Source organism: Camarhynchus parvulus, chromosome 3, assembly GCF_901933205.1.
Source record: "Camarhynchus parvulus chromosome 3, STF_HiC, whole genome shotgun sequence".
NCBI lineage: Eukaryota > Metazoa > Chordata > Aves > Passeriformes > Thraupidae > Camarhynchus > Camarhynchus parvulus.
This window is the reverse complement of record NC_044573.1, coordinates 4,215,659-4,233,286: the sequence shown is the minus strand read 5'-3', so window position 1 is coordinate 4,233,286 and position 17,628 is coordinate 4,215,659. Positions and strand designations below refer to the sequence as shown.

Here is a 17,628-nt window from a genome sequence, read left to right as displayed (position 1 = left end):
TGGCTCCCTATTTCAGCCCCATTCTCCCCCCCTGCTGACAGTGTTTGTGCAGCTCCTGGTGGGACACAGGCTCTGCTTCCCAGCTCCACACAAAGCTCTGCCCACACTCAGTGCCAGGTGGAGTGTCCCAGGCACACCTCTGACCTATAGCAGGGGGAGGGGACCCAGGGCTGCCAGCTCTATTCCGGGGTAGGATTCCTCCTGAGGAAAATCAGCCCTTTCTTCTAGAGTTGCAGGAGTGCTGAGGAGCTGAGCAGCAGCCAGGAGCAGCAGCTTTCTCCAGCGTTTATTCCTTGCTCTGCACAGAGCAGAGACCCCCAGCCCTGGTCAGCTCAGCACGTGGGGCTGTTTTCCAGCAGAACCCTGCACAGGCACCATGAGAGGGCTGCGCACAGTGAACAACCCAAGATGGAAACTCCCATCAGCAGGAGCTACCCCCAAGGAAAGGATGGGCACAAAGTGCTGGCAAGGAAAACAGGGCATGGTTGCAGGAGTGTGGGTGTGGGCCAGGACCCTGCAGCCAAGCTACTCTGAACTTACATATCCCAACATCCAATTTTAGCTTATCAAAAGATGTAAAACATCCAAACCAAACAAAATCAACAGCCAGCCACAAGATAAGGGCATTGATAGTCAATACAAGTTTAATTCCATGAACCTTGCAACAAAATCAAGTTGACTTCAAGAGCTTCACTCAAAAGTGGTCTAAAATTCAGGTGCATTAACTGCAAGTGATGCAGCTCTTACCTGTCAGCACTTCTGAGATGTGACACAGCAGCACCAGAGAGGAGCACAAAGTTAACCCTCAGAGAGGCACAAAGTTAACCCTCAGAGAGGCTGCACCATTCCTAGCAGCTAAAGGATTGTGGCAGGTTTCTCAAGGAAAATAAAGCAGATTTGCTGAACTCCTTGGCCCAGTTCTGCCCTGCAATGCCAGGGTGAGCCTGGAGCTGATCTCTCTGCACCAGGCATTTTACTGGGGCAAACATTTCCATGTTGGAGCAGCTGCACATGCAGCACATCCACCAGAGAGGGAAGGAAGGCACCAGCTTGCACTGGGCAAAGAGCCCTGAGGGTGTGATGGTTTACAGGGGTTCTCCTGCATCCCAACAGCCATCCCTGACCTGCTCCCCATGGACACAATTCCTGAAGCTCAGCACCACCCAGCCAGCTCAGCAGCCAGGACACTGCTGATGACTCTGCCCAGGGCAGAAAATGGGAGTTTACGTAAGCACAGGGGTAACACGACACAAATCAATCCCAAAGTCCAATAATTATCAGAACTATCAATTATTTATTTTAGTGAGCATTGAATTCATGGTTCAAGAAAGAGCAAAATCCAGTTCACATTTGACCACACCCAAAGGTTCTCTCCACCCAAAGTCTGTCCAGGGCAGCATCAGGGCAGAACCAGGAGCTGCTGCATGTGCAGGTTTTAACTGCCTACACTTACAGTACTGGATGGGAGAGGGACTCTGATCCCACAGCTCCTCCCTCTGCACTCCTCTGACACTTCCAGCAGCTCTCCCAGGATTATCCATCCTGGAGTCCATCTCAACCCCACATTTCCTTACTGGTCTCTATTTTCTTTCTCTTATAAACTATGCAAACCCAGAGACCCTCACAGACACAACAAAGCTTACCTGAAACACACCTCAGAGACCTTTACAAACACAAAAACCTGCCCTGAAACACCTCTAAATAAAGCTCTAGGACAAGAAAAAGAAAGCAGAAGGCAGTCCAGGATCCAGGCTTGGTCCTTCCAAGGACCTGCACACCAGTGAAAGGCCTGGGTGGCTGATGGACTGAAGCCACTTTTGGCAGCCAAAATGGGCAAATCCAGAAGTGCCCCATGCCCTCCTTTGCTACAGAATACTGAGAACACAGAGCTCTGCTCCTCAAAGCCTGAGCAAGAGCAGCAGTGCCCAGTGCCAGCACAGCCTTTACCAGGACAAAATGCAGCTTCTCCTGGGGCTCTGGCAAGGGCTCCTCTAGAGTTACTCCTCAAGAGCAGTGAGGAATTTCTCCTTGTGCTGCATAAATATTTAGAGTCCATTTCAAGACTTCCCTGACTGAAGCATTGTTTAATAAAGAAGAAAAAAAAAACCTTAACAAGACGGATTTTACAGTCAGAACTATTACACACAATGAACTGACCTGCAGACATTTTCTACATTAGAGCTCTGTAACTTGAATTATACATAAACATGTGGTTTCCTAGAGTGAAGATGTTTAAACTACACAAGCCAAGATATTTTTTTTTTTAAACCAGGGCCATTATATTACATAAGACCCTGGAATCCCAATGTTCTCCTCGAGCACAAACTCTTCAAAATCAGTAACATGTGCTTGTGAACTGTCCTGACATTCACTGGTTTCTGATAAAGGGTTGTTTCCAGCTACCATAAATTAGACTAATTAACCTACATAAAACATTTTAAATGTCAGGAGGAGAGAGGGGAAATGAATTAGTTCAGCTGAATAAACACATCTTTCCTATGGACTGTAGTATTTTAAGTGATTAGAGTGCCTTGAAGACATTCTGGCTGGAATTAATTCTGCTTCTAACACAATTCCTCCAGAAGGCCTTGCTTTCAGACCAGTGCTCACTGGAACAGCAGCTGGCTTCTCACTGCTTCCTTCCCCTTTACTGCAAGGGGTTGGGATCTCTACACAAATGGTGTGAGAAATCTCCTAACTCAGACCAAGGCAGGATCACAAAGGGCTTGATCAGAAACACAAGTGACCTTGTGATTCTGAGTTTTTCTGTGCTGTTGATAATCAGATTCAAACAGGACTTTGGCAGCAGCACTATTGATCATGTCTCAAAAAGTAGAACAGAAATGATTGTGCAGAAAAGAATGCACAACCAGCTCCTCAAAAGCCTTTTCCTGCAAAGCCCTTCAGGAGCAGGGAGATTACTGCACAAGCCCCAGGCCAACACTCCCCCTCCTCTCTCCCTCCTGAGAAAAGAAATGTGCCCCAGGAGCAGCAGAGCCCCCTTACACCTCCTCCTGCTTCCAGAGGGAGCTGCCTCACTGCAGGAGCCTTGCAGGGCATCAGGTGCAGCTTTTCTGGCACAAACTGTGTTTAACTTAGAGCACAATGAGAAACTGGATCTGCAAACTCTGGGTAAGATTCCAAGATCTGCCTGCAGGTTTCTATTGCACAGTTACAACAAAGGCTTGGACAGCCTGCCTGGTTTTCCCCAGTTTCACAAGGAACCCCTCCCCCAACCCCACAGCAACTCAAAGGACTTTACAAAGCACTAAGTAAGGGGATTTACTGCAGGATAAATGCAAGTTTTTTCAAGAAGATTAAGCAAACTGAAAAAGAAGTGGACAACACACTGCACTAGGTAAAGGAAACACCAGTTTCAAAAACAAAGAAAGGCAATTAAAGCTTGAAAGGAAAGAATATAATTCTCCCAGAACAAAACTGAAGGGTTTTCAGCCAATTCTTTTACTTTGGAGGGGTTTTTTTAGGTTTGGGTTGGGTTTTTTTTGTTACATTTTGTTTAATTTATTACTATTCTTCACGGTCAGTTGTGCTCTGCCACTCTCAGTAAATCCCATTAAATTCTACATGGATGGACTCTAGCTGTTACACAGCACTGCTCACACTGGGCAGAGTAATTTGCAATCCCCGTTTCAGTAATTCCCATCACTAAAACCAGCAGTTTTCACTCCCAAATCTAGGGGCTGGAACAAGTGCCCACCTTCCCAGTAACCCAAGGGCATCACTCAGTCCTCACCTCTCCAGCAGAAAGTGGACAAAGAACTCCTGTTTAAAGACAGGGAGCTGTGCACTAAACACAAACAAAAAACCAGCTCCAAAGCAGGCTGGGACAATCTAGGCCAGAGCCAGGTTTTCCAGAGGGACACTCACACATCAGTGACACACCCCCAATGCCCAGACTGCAGCACAGCTTGTTTTTTCAGAAGATTCCTGCTGTGAGAGGCACCAGCAAGGTGCTGAACAGGGAGCTGCAGGCAGCCACAGCTCATTTCTGTTTTCCATGCAGATCAAGTTGTCCTTTACGGTTACCCCACCATGGCAGGCAGCACTCGATACCCAGCCCTGTGCTGAACACTTCCAAGAGCAAACTCCACCTGGTTATTTACTCAAGCAGAGGCACTGTTTATCCTGCAAGGAGCAGCAGGCTGTGCTAGCCTGGGTCAGCAGCAGCGTCCTCACAGAGGCAGACCCACCTTGAGGGAATCCACCAGGTCATCGACGAGGAAGAGGCGCCGCAGCTCGCGGACGGTGCCGTTGACGTGGCCCAGCACAACGTTGCTGTACTTCTGGATGAGCTCCTCCGACACGGCCACATCCGAGTCCAGGTAAGCCCTGCAGGACACAGCCAGGAAACCTCAGTGTCAAAATGCTGCAAATCTGATTTATGGGTTAGATAGAACCTCCTTTTTGTGCTGTAGAGAAACAAACTCCTTCACACTGTGAGGAATGCTGAAAGGACAAACAGAACTAACCTAAGCTATTCTTAGCCAACCAGTTTTTTCTCACTGCTATTTACTCAGTCACCTGCACCAGGCAAAAAAGGGGCAGGCTAAAACAAGGGGAGACAAATCCTACAAAAGCAACACATCCATTTCTGGAAGGCCTTTGTGGAATTACCATCAAGCTGTAACACACTGTAGCACAGCAAAATGAGCTAAATTTCTCATTTGCTAGAAATAATTCTTACAGCTAGTGAAAGCAGTTCTTCTTATAAAAGATATAAACCCTATCTGGTTATATGTTCTTTCCACTCCACTGTCACTTATCTGCAGTTGCAGTGGCTATGGCAATTTGGAGTCTTTAAACAAAGTATAAATTATTTATCTGATGTGCACACTGCAGGCAGAAGGAGCAGTGTAGCACATCTGTAAAATGGAGCTCATTTCACAGTTGTCAAACTTTTGTTTGGGGGATTCTGCTTTGGAGTGGTCTCGTTTGGGGATTTTTCAATATGAAAACTGCACAATGCTCCCAATGTATGTCATTTAAGGCAAAGCTAAACATGACCTTGTGGCAAGTCCAAGACAAATGAAAAGACTTCATATGGTAACTGCAGCAAGTGGCCATTTCAAGGCTACATTCTGCCATCCACCCTTGGCTCCCATCTGCTCACCCTCCCCAGCTCATCCACAGGATACTCAGGACCTGCATCAAAAATCCAATTCTTCTCACAGGATTTTTCAAGTAAAAATATCCTTCTTGTGGAGAAGCTATACAGAAAAAAGTAAGCAACCAGGTATGCTGGGCAAGACAGTCTGGAAGCTACTTAGGAATATCAGTATTTTTAGAAAAAGACTGCAGAAGGAGCACAGGTAGAACAAGTTCTGCTTGTTCTTGCTAAGAAAAAAGCTTGAAATTGTTGTTTAGATAATGAGAAACAAGCAAGATATCAGCTGGGAATATTCACCCTAATGGGAGGGTGTTTTTTCCCCAGAATTTTGTCCCACAGACTGGCTTCCACTGGAAAAGGAGCCACTGCACACGGTCAGGAGAAATGGAGGGAAACCTCCATTTTGCTTTGCCTTACAGAAGATGGGAATACTATCAAATTAATAAGAGGGCTGTAGATAGAGGGGCAAACAGGACTTTCTGAAGATTGCAAGAGGAGACTGAGGCACTTCACTCACTAATAACAGCGAGAGGCAGAGTGGGACACAGCTGGCAGTGAAACAGGAAACACAGACCCCTAGAGTCCTCCAACACAGATTAATAAGGTTTAACTCCTCTTAAGAGGCAGCTCTGCAGCAGTGGGTACCTGGGCCCTGTCACTGACCTTGCAAGTGAAGAGCACAGCTACAAACTAAACCACACATTTTGAAGGTCTTGAAAGTTTCAAAAAGATTAAACTAGCCCTTTGTCATGCTTTAAACCCTGCTACATTTATTCTGATTTTTCCATCCCTTGTACCAAGCCCTCAGTCCCTTTTCCGTATTTACTATATGACTCCTGAGAAAATCTGAAAGTGGGGAATGCATTTTTCAGTGCAGAGTCTATTTTCGTTATTATGCAACATCTTAACAGCACATGTCACCCACTGCTTCTGGCAGCACCAACACTGCTGCTCTCCAAAACAACACAACTCTGCTTAATGAAAAGAAAAATCTCACCTGAAGGGGTGGCCCTCATCAGACTTCTGGATTGCCTGGATGACTCCCTTGTATATCCTAAAGCTGATGGTGACAGAGAGCAGGGCCAGGGCGATGTAGGCTGTGACGCTGACGATGCTGAACACTGTTAATGAGAGCAGCAGGAACAGGCTGGCTCCGAACACCACCCCGGTCTTCTTGATGTCTCGCCAGTAAAGGAGGTCAACAACTACAATTTAAAAGAGGTAAGAAATTAGAACAAGACACCTTTGGCATTTGTATCAAGGCAGTAATTTTTCATCATTTGCTCGACTGCTGAGAGTCACCAAGAGTGGAACTTGCAAACCCCTGTCAAACCAGAGCTGAAAGCACAACTAGAAATAGGTTATTTAGTACTGGTCAGCTCTGGACTTCAGATTATTTGTATTACTGCTATTAGGACTACCCAGATGAAATTGTTCACATTTTAAAACAATGCTGCCCTTAAGCAATGTCAGAATTCATCTCTTCAGCTACTGTGCTGTGTTCTGCACCAGAACCACAGTTTGTGCTTCATTTCCTCTCATTGTCGGGCATTTTGTGGAGGTCACTCCCTGGAGAGATTGATTCCAATTCCCTCCGAGGACAGATAACAAGACACCAACAGATCTCTAAACCATTATATCTTTCCAAGCCTGGTAGACGCAAAGGCACTGCTCAAAGACTCATTAACAGTTCGTTTTGTTTTCTTTTGATGGAAGCATTCCCATGGGAGTTTATAATGTTGATTATGGGTGACAGACTGAGCCATCAAGGGGGAATACTCTCCCTGAAATGTCAATCCAGGCTAAATCTGCTGTGCTCCAATGCAGAAGACTTCATTTGCAAACCAAGTTTAGTTTTCCTTAAGTGACCCTCATTAGAGAACAAAATATTGTGCCATTTTTAGCATCACTGTTCAGAGCAAAGGACACCCTTGCACAAGGGATAGGTAATGGCTTAACACAACCACTGCAGATCTGTTTGTTAACAGCAATAACCTAGTGCAGACAGAGCTCAAGATGAATTACAGAAACCTATTACTCTTGCACTGCACATTTAGTAATCCTGCCTCATCCTAAACATCACCAAAATTACCTGTAAAACAATTAATCACAGGTTGAAACAGATTATTTGGATGACTGTAAAAACATTTAAAAAATAGAATTTGTCTAGTATTTCTTGCAGGATGAAAGCACAGTCATGCTCCAACATCCAACACCTGGTAGCCTCTGTAGGGCAAAGTCTGTGCAACCCTTTTGTAGGTACAACGTGCCAAAGCCCCTGGGGCTGGGGTGTGTTTTCCCAGACTTTCAAGAGCTGATGTTCTTCCCAGTTATTCCAACATGGAAACTATACAGCATAGCAGGAAAGATGAAAACCATGGTCAGAAACTTAAACCCACCCTAATGCAAAGTCTCTAAGCTCAACGTTTAAATCACATTTCAGAAGTTTCCTGCAGCCCCACAGACAGAGCCAGGTTCCAGCTGCACCCACACCTTCAGTTCATCACAGACCAGAAGTGCTGTGGAAAGAACAGCCTCATCCCTCCAGCACCATCCATCCCACTCCTTTCTTCCAGCCTGGCTGCCTGTGCTGTGCCAAAACCATCCCAGCAGGCAGGAGCCAGCCAGATCAGGGCCTGGCGCTGCCACCATGTGACTGCACAAACATATGGGGGCAGAGATAGAGCAGCACTGCCCGGAGGCAACGCTCCTGCTCCCCCGGCACCTCCAATCCAAACTCCTCCTGCCGCTGCAGCCCAGGCTCCAAGCAACACAAGCTTTCCTTAATATCCGTAAAAATCAAACAAATAAAACCAAGTCATCGTAGATCTGCTGTTGTGTGGGTTGCAATCCCAAAATTTAACTTTTTGTTTCGGTTTTTCCTTTGCTTCCAGACACAAAAGAATCTAATATTGTCTCTGCACGCCTTGCATTAAATATCAACAAAATTGTGTGATTGACCTAAGAATCCTTGTAAACCTGCAAACCCAAACTGAGCTGCAAGGAGCCTCAACACCTGAGTGAGATCTTCACAACCAGTCTGGCCAAAACCAGTGGATTTTGTGCTCTTAAAGTAAGGAACCTTTAAAAACAAACAAACAAACAACTTTTTTTTTGAGCATTTGCTGCAAGTACTAAAACTGTGTTTATTTTTAAAGGCTGCAACTTGAGCATCCATGCACTCGAATTTGGTGCTGCCCCTGTATCAGGTGACACATTCAGTATGAGCCCTGCTCCTCTACCTGCAGACAGCTTCACTTCTGTAAACGAGCTGCTCCTTCCCCTCTGCACAGCTTTAAAGCTGTGGGTTCTTCATAGGAAACCCCTAATTCCATGCATTAATGCATTATCCCACTTATGAGGGATGTAAAAAGAGTAATTCATCTGGATGACAGTTCCAGAATGCCAGAAACAAAGGTACATTGCTGGAATTAAAGCACACAGCAAAAGCCAAATGGCCTTTCGCGACCATCAAGTCTTTTGTTCTCAGTAATCAATAAGAAAAATCCCCACGCCAGGAGCTCCCGCACCAGAATTAAGCTGCTCATAAAACATTTTTCCTCATTTCATCTCTGTTCCTTTTGGAGAACGGCTAACGATCGTAGGTTTAATGACATAAGGATCTGGTATCATCGTAAATTCCTCAAAGGAAATTCGGTGTTTAAGTCACTGGAAAGCTGCTTTGTAATTCTGCAGTCCAAGAAAGCAGATAAAGCCACTCATCTGTATTCTCTAATTGATCAGAAACAAGTTATTTGCATTTATTTTGAAAGGAAAAGATTAAAAGCATTACTAGAAGCAGCTTTCTGGTTTTAACTTACACGCAAGATATTCACAGCAGATTAAAAACAAAACCAGAAACACAAAAAAACACAAACCCATTTTCAGCAACAGCCTTGCAACATCTTTCCTTACGGAAACAGTTCTGAGCTGCATTTTATACGATATGAAGTATAATAAAATAAATAATATTAATGCATGTCTTGCAGGCCTATTCTAAAACAAGAACAGCTGCCTACATTTGGTAAGCACGAACTGTCACTTGGCACGTCTAAAAATAGTCCTGTACCATCCGTGCCTTACATGCACAACTCATCCAGTTACATTTTGCTTTTAAAGCAAGCGCTGCGATAGCTTTGGCGCTGTATTTTTTAAAGTCTTTTCCTTTCAGATATTTAACTTAAAACCGAGCAAGTCATATCGGGTTTTAACGCCAAAAACAAGCGGTCCGATATATTCAACCTGATAATCCTCTTTTTAAAAACCCCTGAAGCAAGCAACCCTGCTTTTTTTTTTTTTTGGGGGGGGTTCGGTTTTAATTTTTTTAAGAAAGAGCAATTAAAAGCGAGAGCTACGAGCGAGCCGAGCTCACGTGTAGCACAGAAAACCAGGAAAAAGGAACTAACCCGTTTTGGCATCCATCTTGAGCGTGCTGCGAGCACCCAGCCCTGGCACGGCTCCGCTCCCGGCGCTTTCCACTTCCTGCGAGGGCGCTCGGGGGTCGGAGCTACGCAACCTCCGCCCGCTGCCCTCCCACAGCCGCCAATGGCCGCCTGCGCCTAAACCCTCGGAATGCGGCTGCACAATGAACAACCAACAACTCCCCTCTAGCCGGCATTTACAGCCCAACAAACGCCGCGCTTCAGCGCCAAAGAAAGGCTGCTTGTGTCAAAGGGGAGGGGAGAGAAAACCACTGTGCGATTTCCAGGCGTTGTTCCACTGGAACCTTTCTGTGACGTGAGAGGTAGGCACGGATCCTTTATGTTCTCCCAGGAACAGCGAGGGGCACAGGGAAGAGCCTTTCCTGGCTCAGTTTAGCGTCGTGCCAATGGAGAAATGGGACACAGTGCTGAGAAGCGGCAGCTTGCAGCACGGCTGCAGCACAATGTCCCATCTGTCACCGAGCAGGAAAAGCTGCTGGGCAGAAAATCCACAACCACAAATGCTCAGGGAGGCCTTTTCCACTTTCATATTCACACAGGATGTGATCTTCAAGGTTTCTACTGATCTCTGTGCAGAGAATCCGAGTGCTGACCCCACACAGCCCAACTCCCAGGAGAAGCCATCAACCATCCCGTGGTTGGTGTGTCGAGCACCACCACAGCCTGGGGTTTGACATTTTTAAGGCTTCCTGCATCAGGGTCATTCAAAATCCTGGTTGGCATCCTAACAGGAGCAGAGACTGGGCCACAAAATTGCAGCCTCTGTTTGCCCTCATCAGGTGCATCAGAAGCCAGTTTGGTCCTTGACTGTCTCCTGGCAAGCCAGGAACAACACCAGCTCCTGGCTGGAGAAACTGGGTGATGACAGCAGGACAGCAAGTGGTGCCAAGCACGTGGGACTGCCACCAACAGAGCTGTCCCTGTCCCAGGGCCAGGCATCCCTGTGGAGCAGCACATCAGCAGAGCCATGGGCAGGTGGCTCCAGCTGGGTGCCAGAGGGCACAAAACAAGGCTGCACCACACATAGCTCAGGCTTGGCACATCTGCACCACAACCCCACAAAAGTGATACAGATTTCACAAGTACATGCTAGAACAAGGTAAACACTACCAGATTAAAAAACAAAAAATTAAAAATGAATTCCCAGATAGTACCTATTGAACCAAAGCAACAGTTTCCATTCATTTCTACTTGACCAGATACTCCTGCATGTGTGCACAATGCACCAACTGGAAAAACCATTCCAAAGCCCCAATTATTCATGGTAAAGGTTGCCTATGCAATCTTTACCATCAGTTAACTAAGTTAAACCAAAATTCAGAGAGATTTCTTCTCATTAATTAGAAGAGAATGCTGAGATAACCTGGAAGTATAGCTGTGCTGTTCACCATACCATCATATCAATATTCAGCCATTAAAACTTGACAATTCCTTAAAATCATTAAAAATTAAATAAGAAATGTTACTTTTTAGTACTAATTACTCCATAGGGCCTATCTTCAAGAGCATTAAAAATTAAAATCATGCTGCTCCCAGGGTAGACCTGTTTCATCCTATCTATCTAGACGATCAATACCACAGGTTTTAATCAGTGCCAAAGGTTGTACCACTTGCATTATGCTTGTTCCTCAACTACAACACATTAACCAAATCTAAATTTAAGATTATATTCATTAGGAAGTAGTGTTTCAGCTGCAAAGTCCCAACTACAAATCACAGTTTTTGCTCTTCTCTGGTTTCAGATTTAAATATTTTTTTGTAATTTTTTAGCATGGAAAGAAGCATGTTGCAATATTTGCTTCTATATTTATTTTGGGGCTGGATGAATAGTGCAATCAGTCCCTGAACTTTACCCATCATTTTCCATGCCACTGGAGCCTGACTTAAGAAAGGAAGAATGTGAAACACAGTATCTTCATCTTGTTCTAAACAAAAAAAAAAGCCCCTCTAAACCAGGCTTCAACAGCAGCTGCAAAAGGAGAGGAACCAGGGTCTTCTGCTTCCCCCAAACCCTTCATTTCTGCTTCCATTTTCTTTTAGACCTGATCTCTGCTCAGGATGGGAAATTCAGGGGTTTTAAACCAAAACAGACTCCATTATTGTCAAGGCCTCAAATTCCAGGGTTGGAAATGTGCTTTCAGATCAGCACCACCCCTGCCAGGCTGGGTGTAAAAGAAACCTGAAAATTGGGCCTGAAGACAAAAAAAGGGAACTTGCCTTCCAATTTTTACCAAAACCTTCTGACCTCAGCCTTTTTTTTCCCCCTTTCCTCTCTTTCTTCCCATCCCCACAAATTTCAGGCCTGATGTATGAAGCCCTGAACATCTAAATTAATTACATATCAACAACAATATATTACTAAACACTGCATCATATTTCTCCTGATATTTTACAGCCCTTTCCTAAAAAAATTAAACTTTAAGAACCCAATTCTGCAGGGGCAAAAAATTAAACTTTAAGAACCCAATTCTGCAAAAGTCCTTCAGGACTTTTTTTGGTATATATATTTAGGTTCTGAAGAAGCATTCTATAGATTTCAGAGAGCTGGCAATTTTGTCCAAGTAGAATATAAAAAACCCCAGATTTTGAACAATAATTCCCAAAAAGGAGGAAAATGTCACAAGCACCAAGCGCAACAGGGCCCTTTAAAATACATTTAAATATCCAGAGACAATTAATTTTTTTTAAAGCTTGTCCTGTTGATAAAGTATGAAGATTACTTATTCAAATAAGGCTTAAACTCTAACACACTGAGCACTAATGTAATGATCCACAGAGATTTACACCGGAGATCTCCCATTGGTGCTTACAGGAACAAAGGTCAGCACCACACTAATTTAAGGTCAGCTACTTATTTACCTAAAACAATTTAATATTGTGGCTGTAAATTCTGAAAAATCAGACACAGTTTTACCTAGAATTTGAGAGAACTATGAAAGATCCAAAGCAAACGGGATTAAGGATATATTTCAAACGGATTTTTAGAGAAAATGTCCCCACCCTGCTGTAGCCTGCATGCAATTTCTCCTCTTAAAAACATTAAAACACGACCAGCAAATTCCATGGGGTTTTACAGTTAATGGATAGTATTGTTAGATTATGAATAATCTCGAAATTTCCAAGGAGCACAGACTAAAGTGGGACTACGCCGGTATTTGTGCTGTGCATACCAAAACAAGTCCTTCGTTAATATACTCTGTAGGACTGAAAAAGATCTGCAGTGTCACACGAGCCATTTCACCTACATAAAGTATTTATTCTTCTGCATTGCTCCTATTTACCCATTTTAACCTGCAGCTTTTCTAATTCTGCACGTGGCACAAAAAGACTCCACACCTTCGGCTACATTTCACAATCAAATAAATACATGCTACAGACACCATTTGCTGAAAACAACCCGCAGCATCTCAAAGGAATAAAATAAGCAAAGAAGGTGAAAGAATAAATACCCTTATCCTTCCAACTGCTCGGCTGACTGTCCATCTCTCCAGCTGGGATTATCAATTATGCATTCCAAGAGGGGAAGAGCTGCGGGAGAAGTGCCCTGCAGCCCAGGGAGGGAACCATGGGCTTCCCCGGGCTCCGCAGTGGTGCTGCACTGGTGCTGCAGGAGCGGGTCAGCTGACGGGGTGTGGAGCTGACGCAGTGCTGGCACCGCACGGCCTCGCTGCGCCCGGGGGGAACGGCTCCTCCCGGCCTCAGAGAGCGGCTCCTCCGGCACGGCGCCACCGGCACGGCGGGAGCGCTCCTCCCGGCCCCGGCTCCTCCGGCACGGCGGGCTCCTCCCGGCCCCGGCTCCTCCGGCACGGCGGGAGCGGCTCCTCCCGGCCCCGGCTCCTCCGGCACGGCGGCCCCGCTGCACGGACGGCAGCGAGGGCTGCAGAGCCCGGCCGCGCTAAGCGGCTTTTCGCCGCCCGGCTAAAAGTAGTCACCAGACGAGCTTTAAATAGATTGCTTTTCAAACAGAGGTTCAAAGGCGTTTACAAACCTCCCAGATGTATGGCTTCCCCTCGGGGTTCTGTAAACTAATGTCTGCCTGCTGGAGGACTAACAGAGACGTCTTTGTAACACTTCTCCCTTCACAACAAGCAGCGTGAAGGGAAACAGAAAAGGACCCTTTCTGTGCCTGGAACAAAAGCAGCGGCTCATGAAGAGCACGATTAATCCTTTTGCTGGTATCTTTAGTTCTCAGGAGCTGCTCAGCCTCCTCTTAAGGAAGGCTGCAGAAAAAGTTACTCAGCCCTTTACCTAATTCCTACAAGCAAACACCTTCCTCTTTTTAATTTTACATCAGCATTCTCTGTTGGCAGCTGCAGACCTGACAATTAACGGTTCCCTTCATTAAATAAAAACAGGAACCTGACAGTTTGCAGTACCAACATATAGAAAGTAACATTTGGGAAGTATTGCACAAACAGGAGAGGAATGTGAACTACAACTCCAAATGTGAAAGAGAAGAGCTGTGGGAATCCTGATGTCATTTTGTTTCCATTCCTGCTGAAAAAAACCCACAATTTCTTTTCCAGTTTGGATTTTCTTCTTAAAATCTGGAGCTAACAACAGGAAGCTAAAATCTTCCCAGGACTGCTCCAAAGCCTCTTAAAAATCTAGTACACCATTTTCTTAAGAACTAGAAAAGGGCATTCCCAGATACTGTAGACCAGGAGGGCTAGAGAACCCAATTCAGACCTTAAATAGACAGTTTCTCTTTTCATTAGAACAATCTTGCATTGAGAAAGATTACTACAAAGAGACCCAAAGGCCCTGGTTTTGACATCAACTGCTACATAAATTTAAGGCCTCCTTTGATGGCAAGACCAGTTACATCTCTTTTTTAACTTACACAAAGATGTGCATTTCAGTTCCAATTTCAACAGGTAAATCCAAACAAATCCAAAATAGGAGGGAAGTAGGGAGTGTATATTCAAGTATCACAGTGCAAGCAAATGTGAAAAGTTGCGCTGTACAAAAAAAAAAGTCCAAAATATGTCTGAGAATCTGTGTCAGTCATCAAGCTGAACTGGAAACCACCAAAACCTGTGAGTCCCCCTCCACATTTGCACTGTCACTAAACTTGCCAAAAACATTGTGCTTTCAAAGGTCTTTCTATTAATTATCAAATTTCTAAAGATGCCAAATTAAAGCCTCTTCATTTCATGTTTATATTCTTTATATCTCATACTTAAAATAGTGCATTTATGCAACTCTAAGCAGAGTTTGTTGTGGCCACAGCAGAGCAGCTGCACCACCAGCCCTGTTTGTCCCATCTCCAGTGTCCCTCACTGCCCCCAGGAGTGTCTCGCTGGCCTCCAGATCCTCCTCTTGCCTCTCTGCATACTCAGTGCTCATTCTCACCACTCCATGCAAACACACCCAGAATGAATCCATCTCCCATTTCAGGCAAGAGGGGCCCCTACTCTGCACATAAACTGGGCACCAGCACTGCCAAACTTCAGGAGGAGGGAGCTTTGTTTTCAGCAGGGATACAGCACACCTGCCTCTAGAGCATGTTTGAGCACCAAAGTAGAGAGGAGGTGGCATTATCAGGTCCCCCAGACCAGTCAGACACAATCAGTTGTGGACACGTGTCATGGCACACCCCAGCTCCACGGAGCCCTGCCTGGCAGGGTGAGTGCTTTACTCACTCCCTACTCGCACACTGAACACCCTGAGCAGGGCACTGAGAACAGCCCTGCAGCTCCCTCTGTGCTGGTGCCTACCTGGCAGAGTTGGGAACTTGGCCCAAATGCTCCATTTTCTCCCTAATTCTCCGCTCTGAAGGAACTTGCCCAGGCTTTGCTCTTTTAGCAGCCTCATGGCACAAGTCTTTGCCTCTCAACTGGGGCACAAGAGCTCTAATGAAACACAGCAGCTCTGTGTCTTTCCTTCAGAAAAATGTCACTCATTGGGTTTGGTTTTTACCATCATTCCTCCTCCTCCTGCTCTGCTAATTCTCTTCCCTCTGGAACTCTCCATTTATTACTATTTACCTGGTAGCATAAAAGATGACCTGAACAAGCAAAGAATCTAAGAGTACAATGAGATGAAATTAAATCAAGATATCTTATGGTGAATTAAATGGAATTTTACCAATCTGCTTCTGAAAGACTCAGATGTTTCCAAGGCATTTTTTCTCCACTGAAAAACAACAAACAAACCCAAACACCTCCTATTTGCTAAGTGGTGCCATTTAACTCACCACAAACACAGAAAATAACAGAAATTCCCCTAGTGGGTACAGCTGGTATCAGGCAGAACTTCTAATGTCCTTTAAGATTTACACAACTGCAATGACCTGGTTTCTATTACAGCATCACAGGAAGTATTTGGTTTCTGCCCCCATGTTGTAGGAGAAAAAAGAAAGATTCAGCATTAGTACCACCCTCTCAAAGCACATTTCCCACCTGGGCTTCACCTTTGTATTTGCCCCCCCAAGAAAATCCAGGAAATGTAAAATATTATTATTTAGCTGCATTTCTGAGTGCCTGTAATGAAAGCAAATAAACCAGTTAGATTTAATCTGAAGGGAATGTCCACAGAGCTGGTGGTCAAACCCACTGTAAAACAAGGGTGTTCTGGGAAACTGAGTGTCTTGATGGTAAAGATCTCAACATTACTTCGAAATATTACTGTAATACTCAGCATGGACACACTGAGGGATTTAAACTGCCCATTTCCATTTTAGTACATAACTTTGTTGTGGCCAGAGGTTTTGAGTCTATAATTCAATAATATCAATAATATAAAATCCTCCACATCCCATCAATCAAAAGCAGGTTTGTGGAAAGCATGGGCCTGGGGAGGATTAATGATCTGGATGAGAGAAGAAAGGCTGTGCAACAGCAGGGCTGGGATATGGAATGTGTATATTTAGCTTTCACCTCTCAAACTCATTTCAGGAGTTGGGAATGTCTCCAAACGCGGATGGATCCCTTCCTGTCGGCAGGCGCTGAGGTCCCACCGCAGTGACAAACACTAGATGGCATCAGAGCCCTGTCCCACAGGCTGGCCCTGAGCCATGGCTGCCCATGCCTGGTGCTCACACCTCCTGCAGGAGTTGGGCAGCAGCACCTGAACCCCCAGGAGCTGCACTCGGAGCTCTCCCAGCTTACCAGGCAGTGCTCTGGATGGAGCTCGGGAATTTGAGGTCTGGGGAGAGGGACAGAGAAGCGAGGGTGTTTGCTTGAAGCCAAATACAGCAGCTACTGAGAAATACAAACTTGGGGGGGAAAAAAATCACTGTATTCAAGACAGCAGAAATTGCTGGTGTTGCAGGGGTTGTTTGCCCTTTAAATTGTTCCAGTTTTACATACAGTTCTGAATTTGTTTGGGCTTGAGGTTTTTTTTGCTTTTGTGTGTTTCTTAAATCTGTCCAGGTTACCCAAGGGTGTGCCAGGCACCTTTTAACAAACCCCCTTCTACCCAGGATACTCTTCAAAGCTTTACATTTACTTCAGTGAACTGGATGAGTTAAAAAAGTATCTCCAACCTTTTTAGAATCCCTGTTAGCTCCCCACAGCCCACTGGGGCTGTGGGAAGTTACAACACACTGGCATTTAGGTTAGCTTCCAAAAAATAGCACTGTTAAGTAAGCATTCCACAACCTTGGATTTAAGAGCACCAGTAAGGCAGCTCAGATGAAAGCTTTAACAAGCATCAGTCACACCATCACACCAGCTGAATTCCACAAGTCTTAAGACACAGTGAAATCTATTTCAGTTCCACTGATGGGCAGGAAAAAAAAAACCCCAAAGAACAAAGGTAGACTCAGAAGGCCAAACACATGCACAAAGGCACTTGGGCTTGTGACGAACAATCCCTCCTTGTTAGTTTTTCAATGATACTCTGAAATTGTGCCTAAGCAGTGTGGTATTTAAAGCAGACAACTGATGTTGTTTGTGGCTTGTCTCAGAAGTCCAGTTGTGTATTTTGCAACACAACAGAGTGTGGAGAAAAATCCAGAAAAATAAAGGCCCATTTTTGAGTCAGTATTCTCATCTATTTAGCTTTGAGCAAGTGTTCCTCTGGTGTAAAGCAAAAAATTTTCTTCCCAAACAA

At 45.0% G+C, this 17,628-nt stretch overlaps 1 protein-coding gene across 6 annotated transcripts in view; it reads right to left on the bottom strand.

Annotated features, from left to right (window-relative positions):
- Positions 1-17,628, bottom strand: part of RTN4 (reticulon 4) — a 41,142-nt gene that overhangs the window by 4,645 nt on the left and 18,869 nt on the right. For 4 of the 6 annotated variants that reach the window (XM_030945980.1, XM_030945981.1, XM_030945982.1 and 1 more), the window contains 2 exons: positions 6,126-6,333; positions 4,212-4,350 (listed from right to left, as the gene is read on the bottom strand). In XM_030945980.1, the coding sequence (XP_030801840.1) occupies positions 4,212-4,350; positions 6,126-6,333 (347 nt within the window). Of the gene's footprint in view, positions 1-4,211; positions 4,351-6,125; positions 6,334-9,534; positions 11,566-13,019; positions 13,269-17,628 lie in introns of those variants that run through there. The other 2 variants (XM_030945984.1, XM_030945985.1) reach the window with 2 other exon arrangements.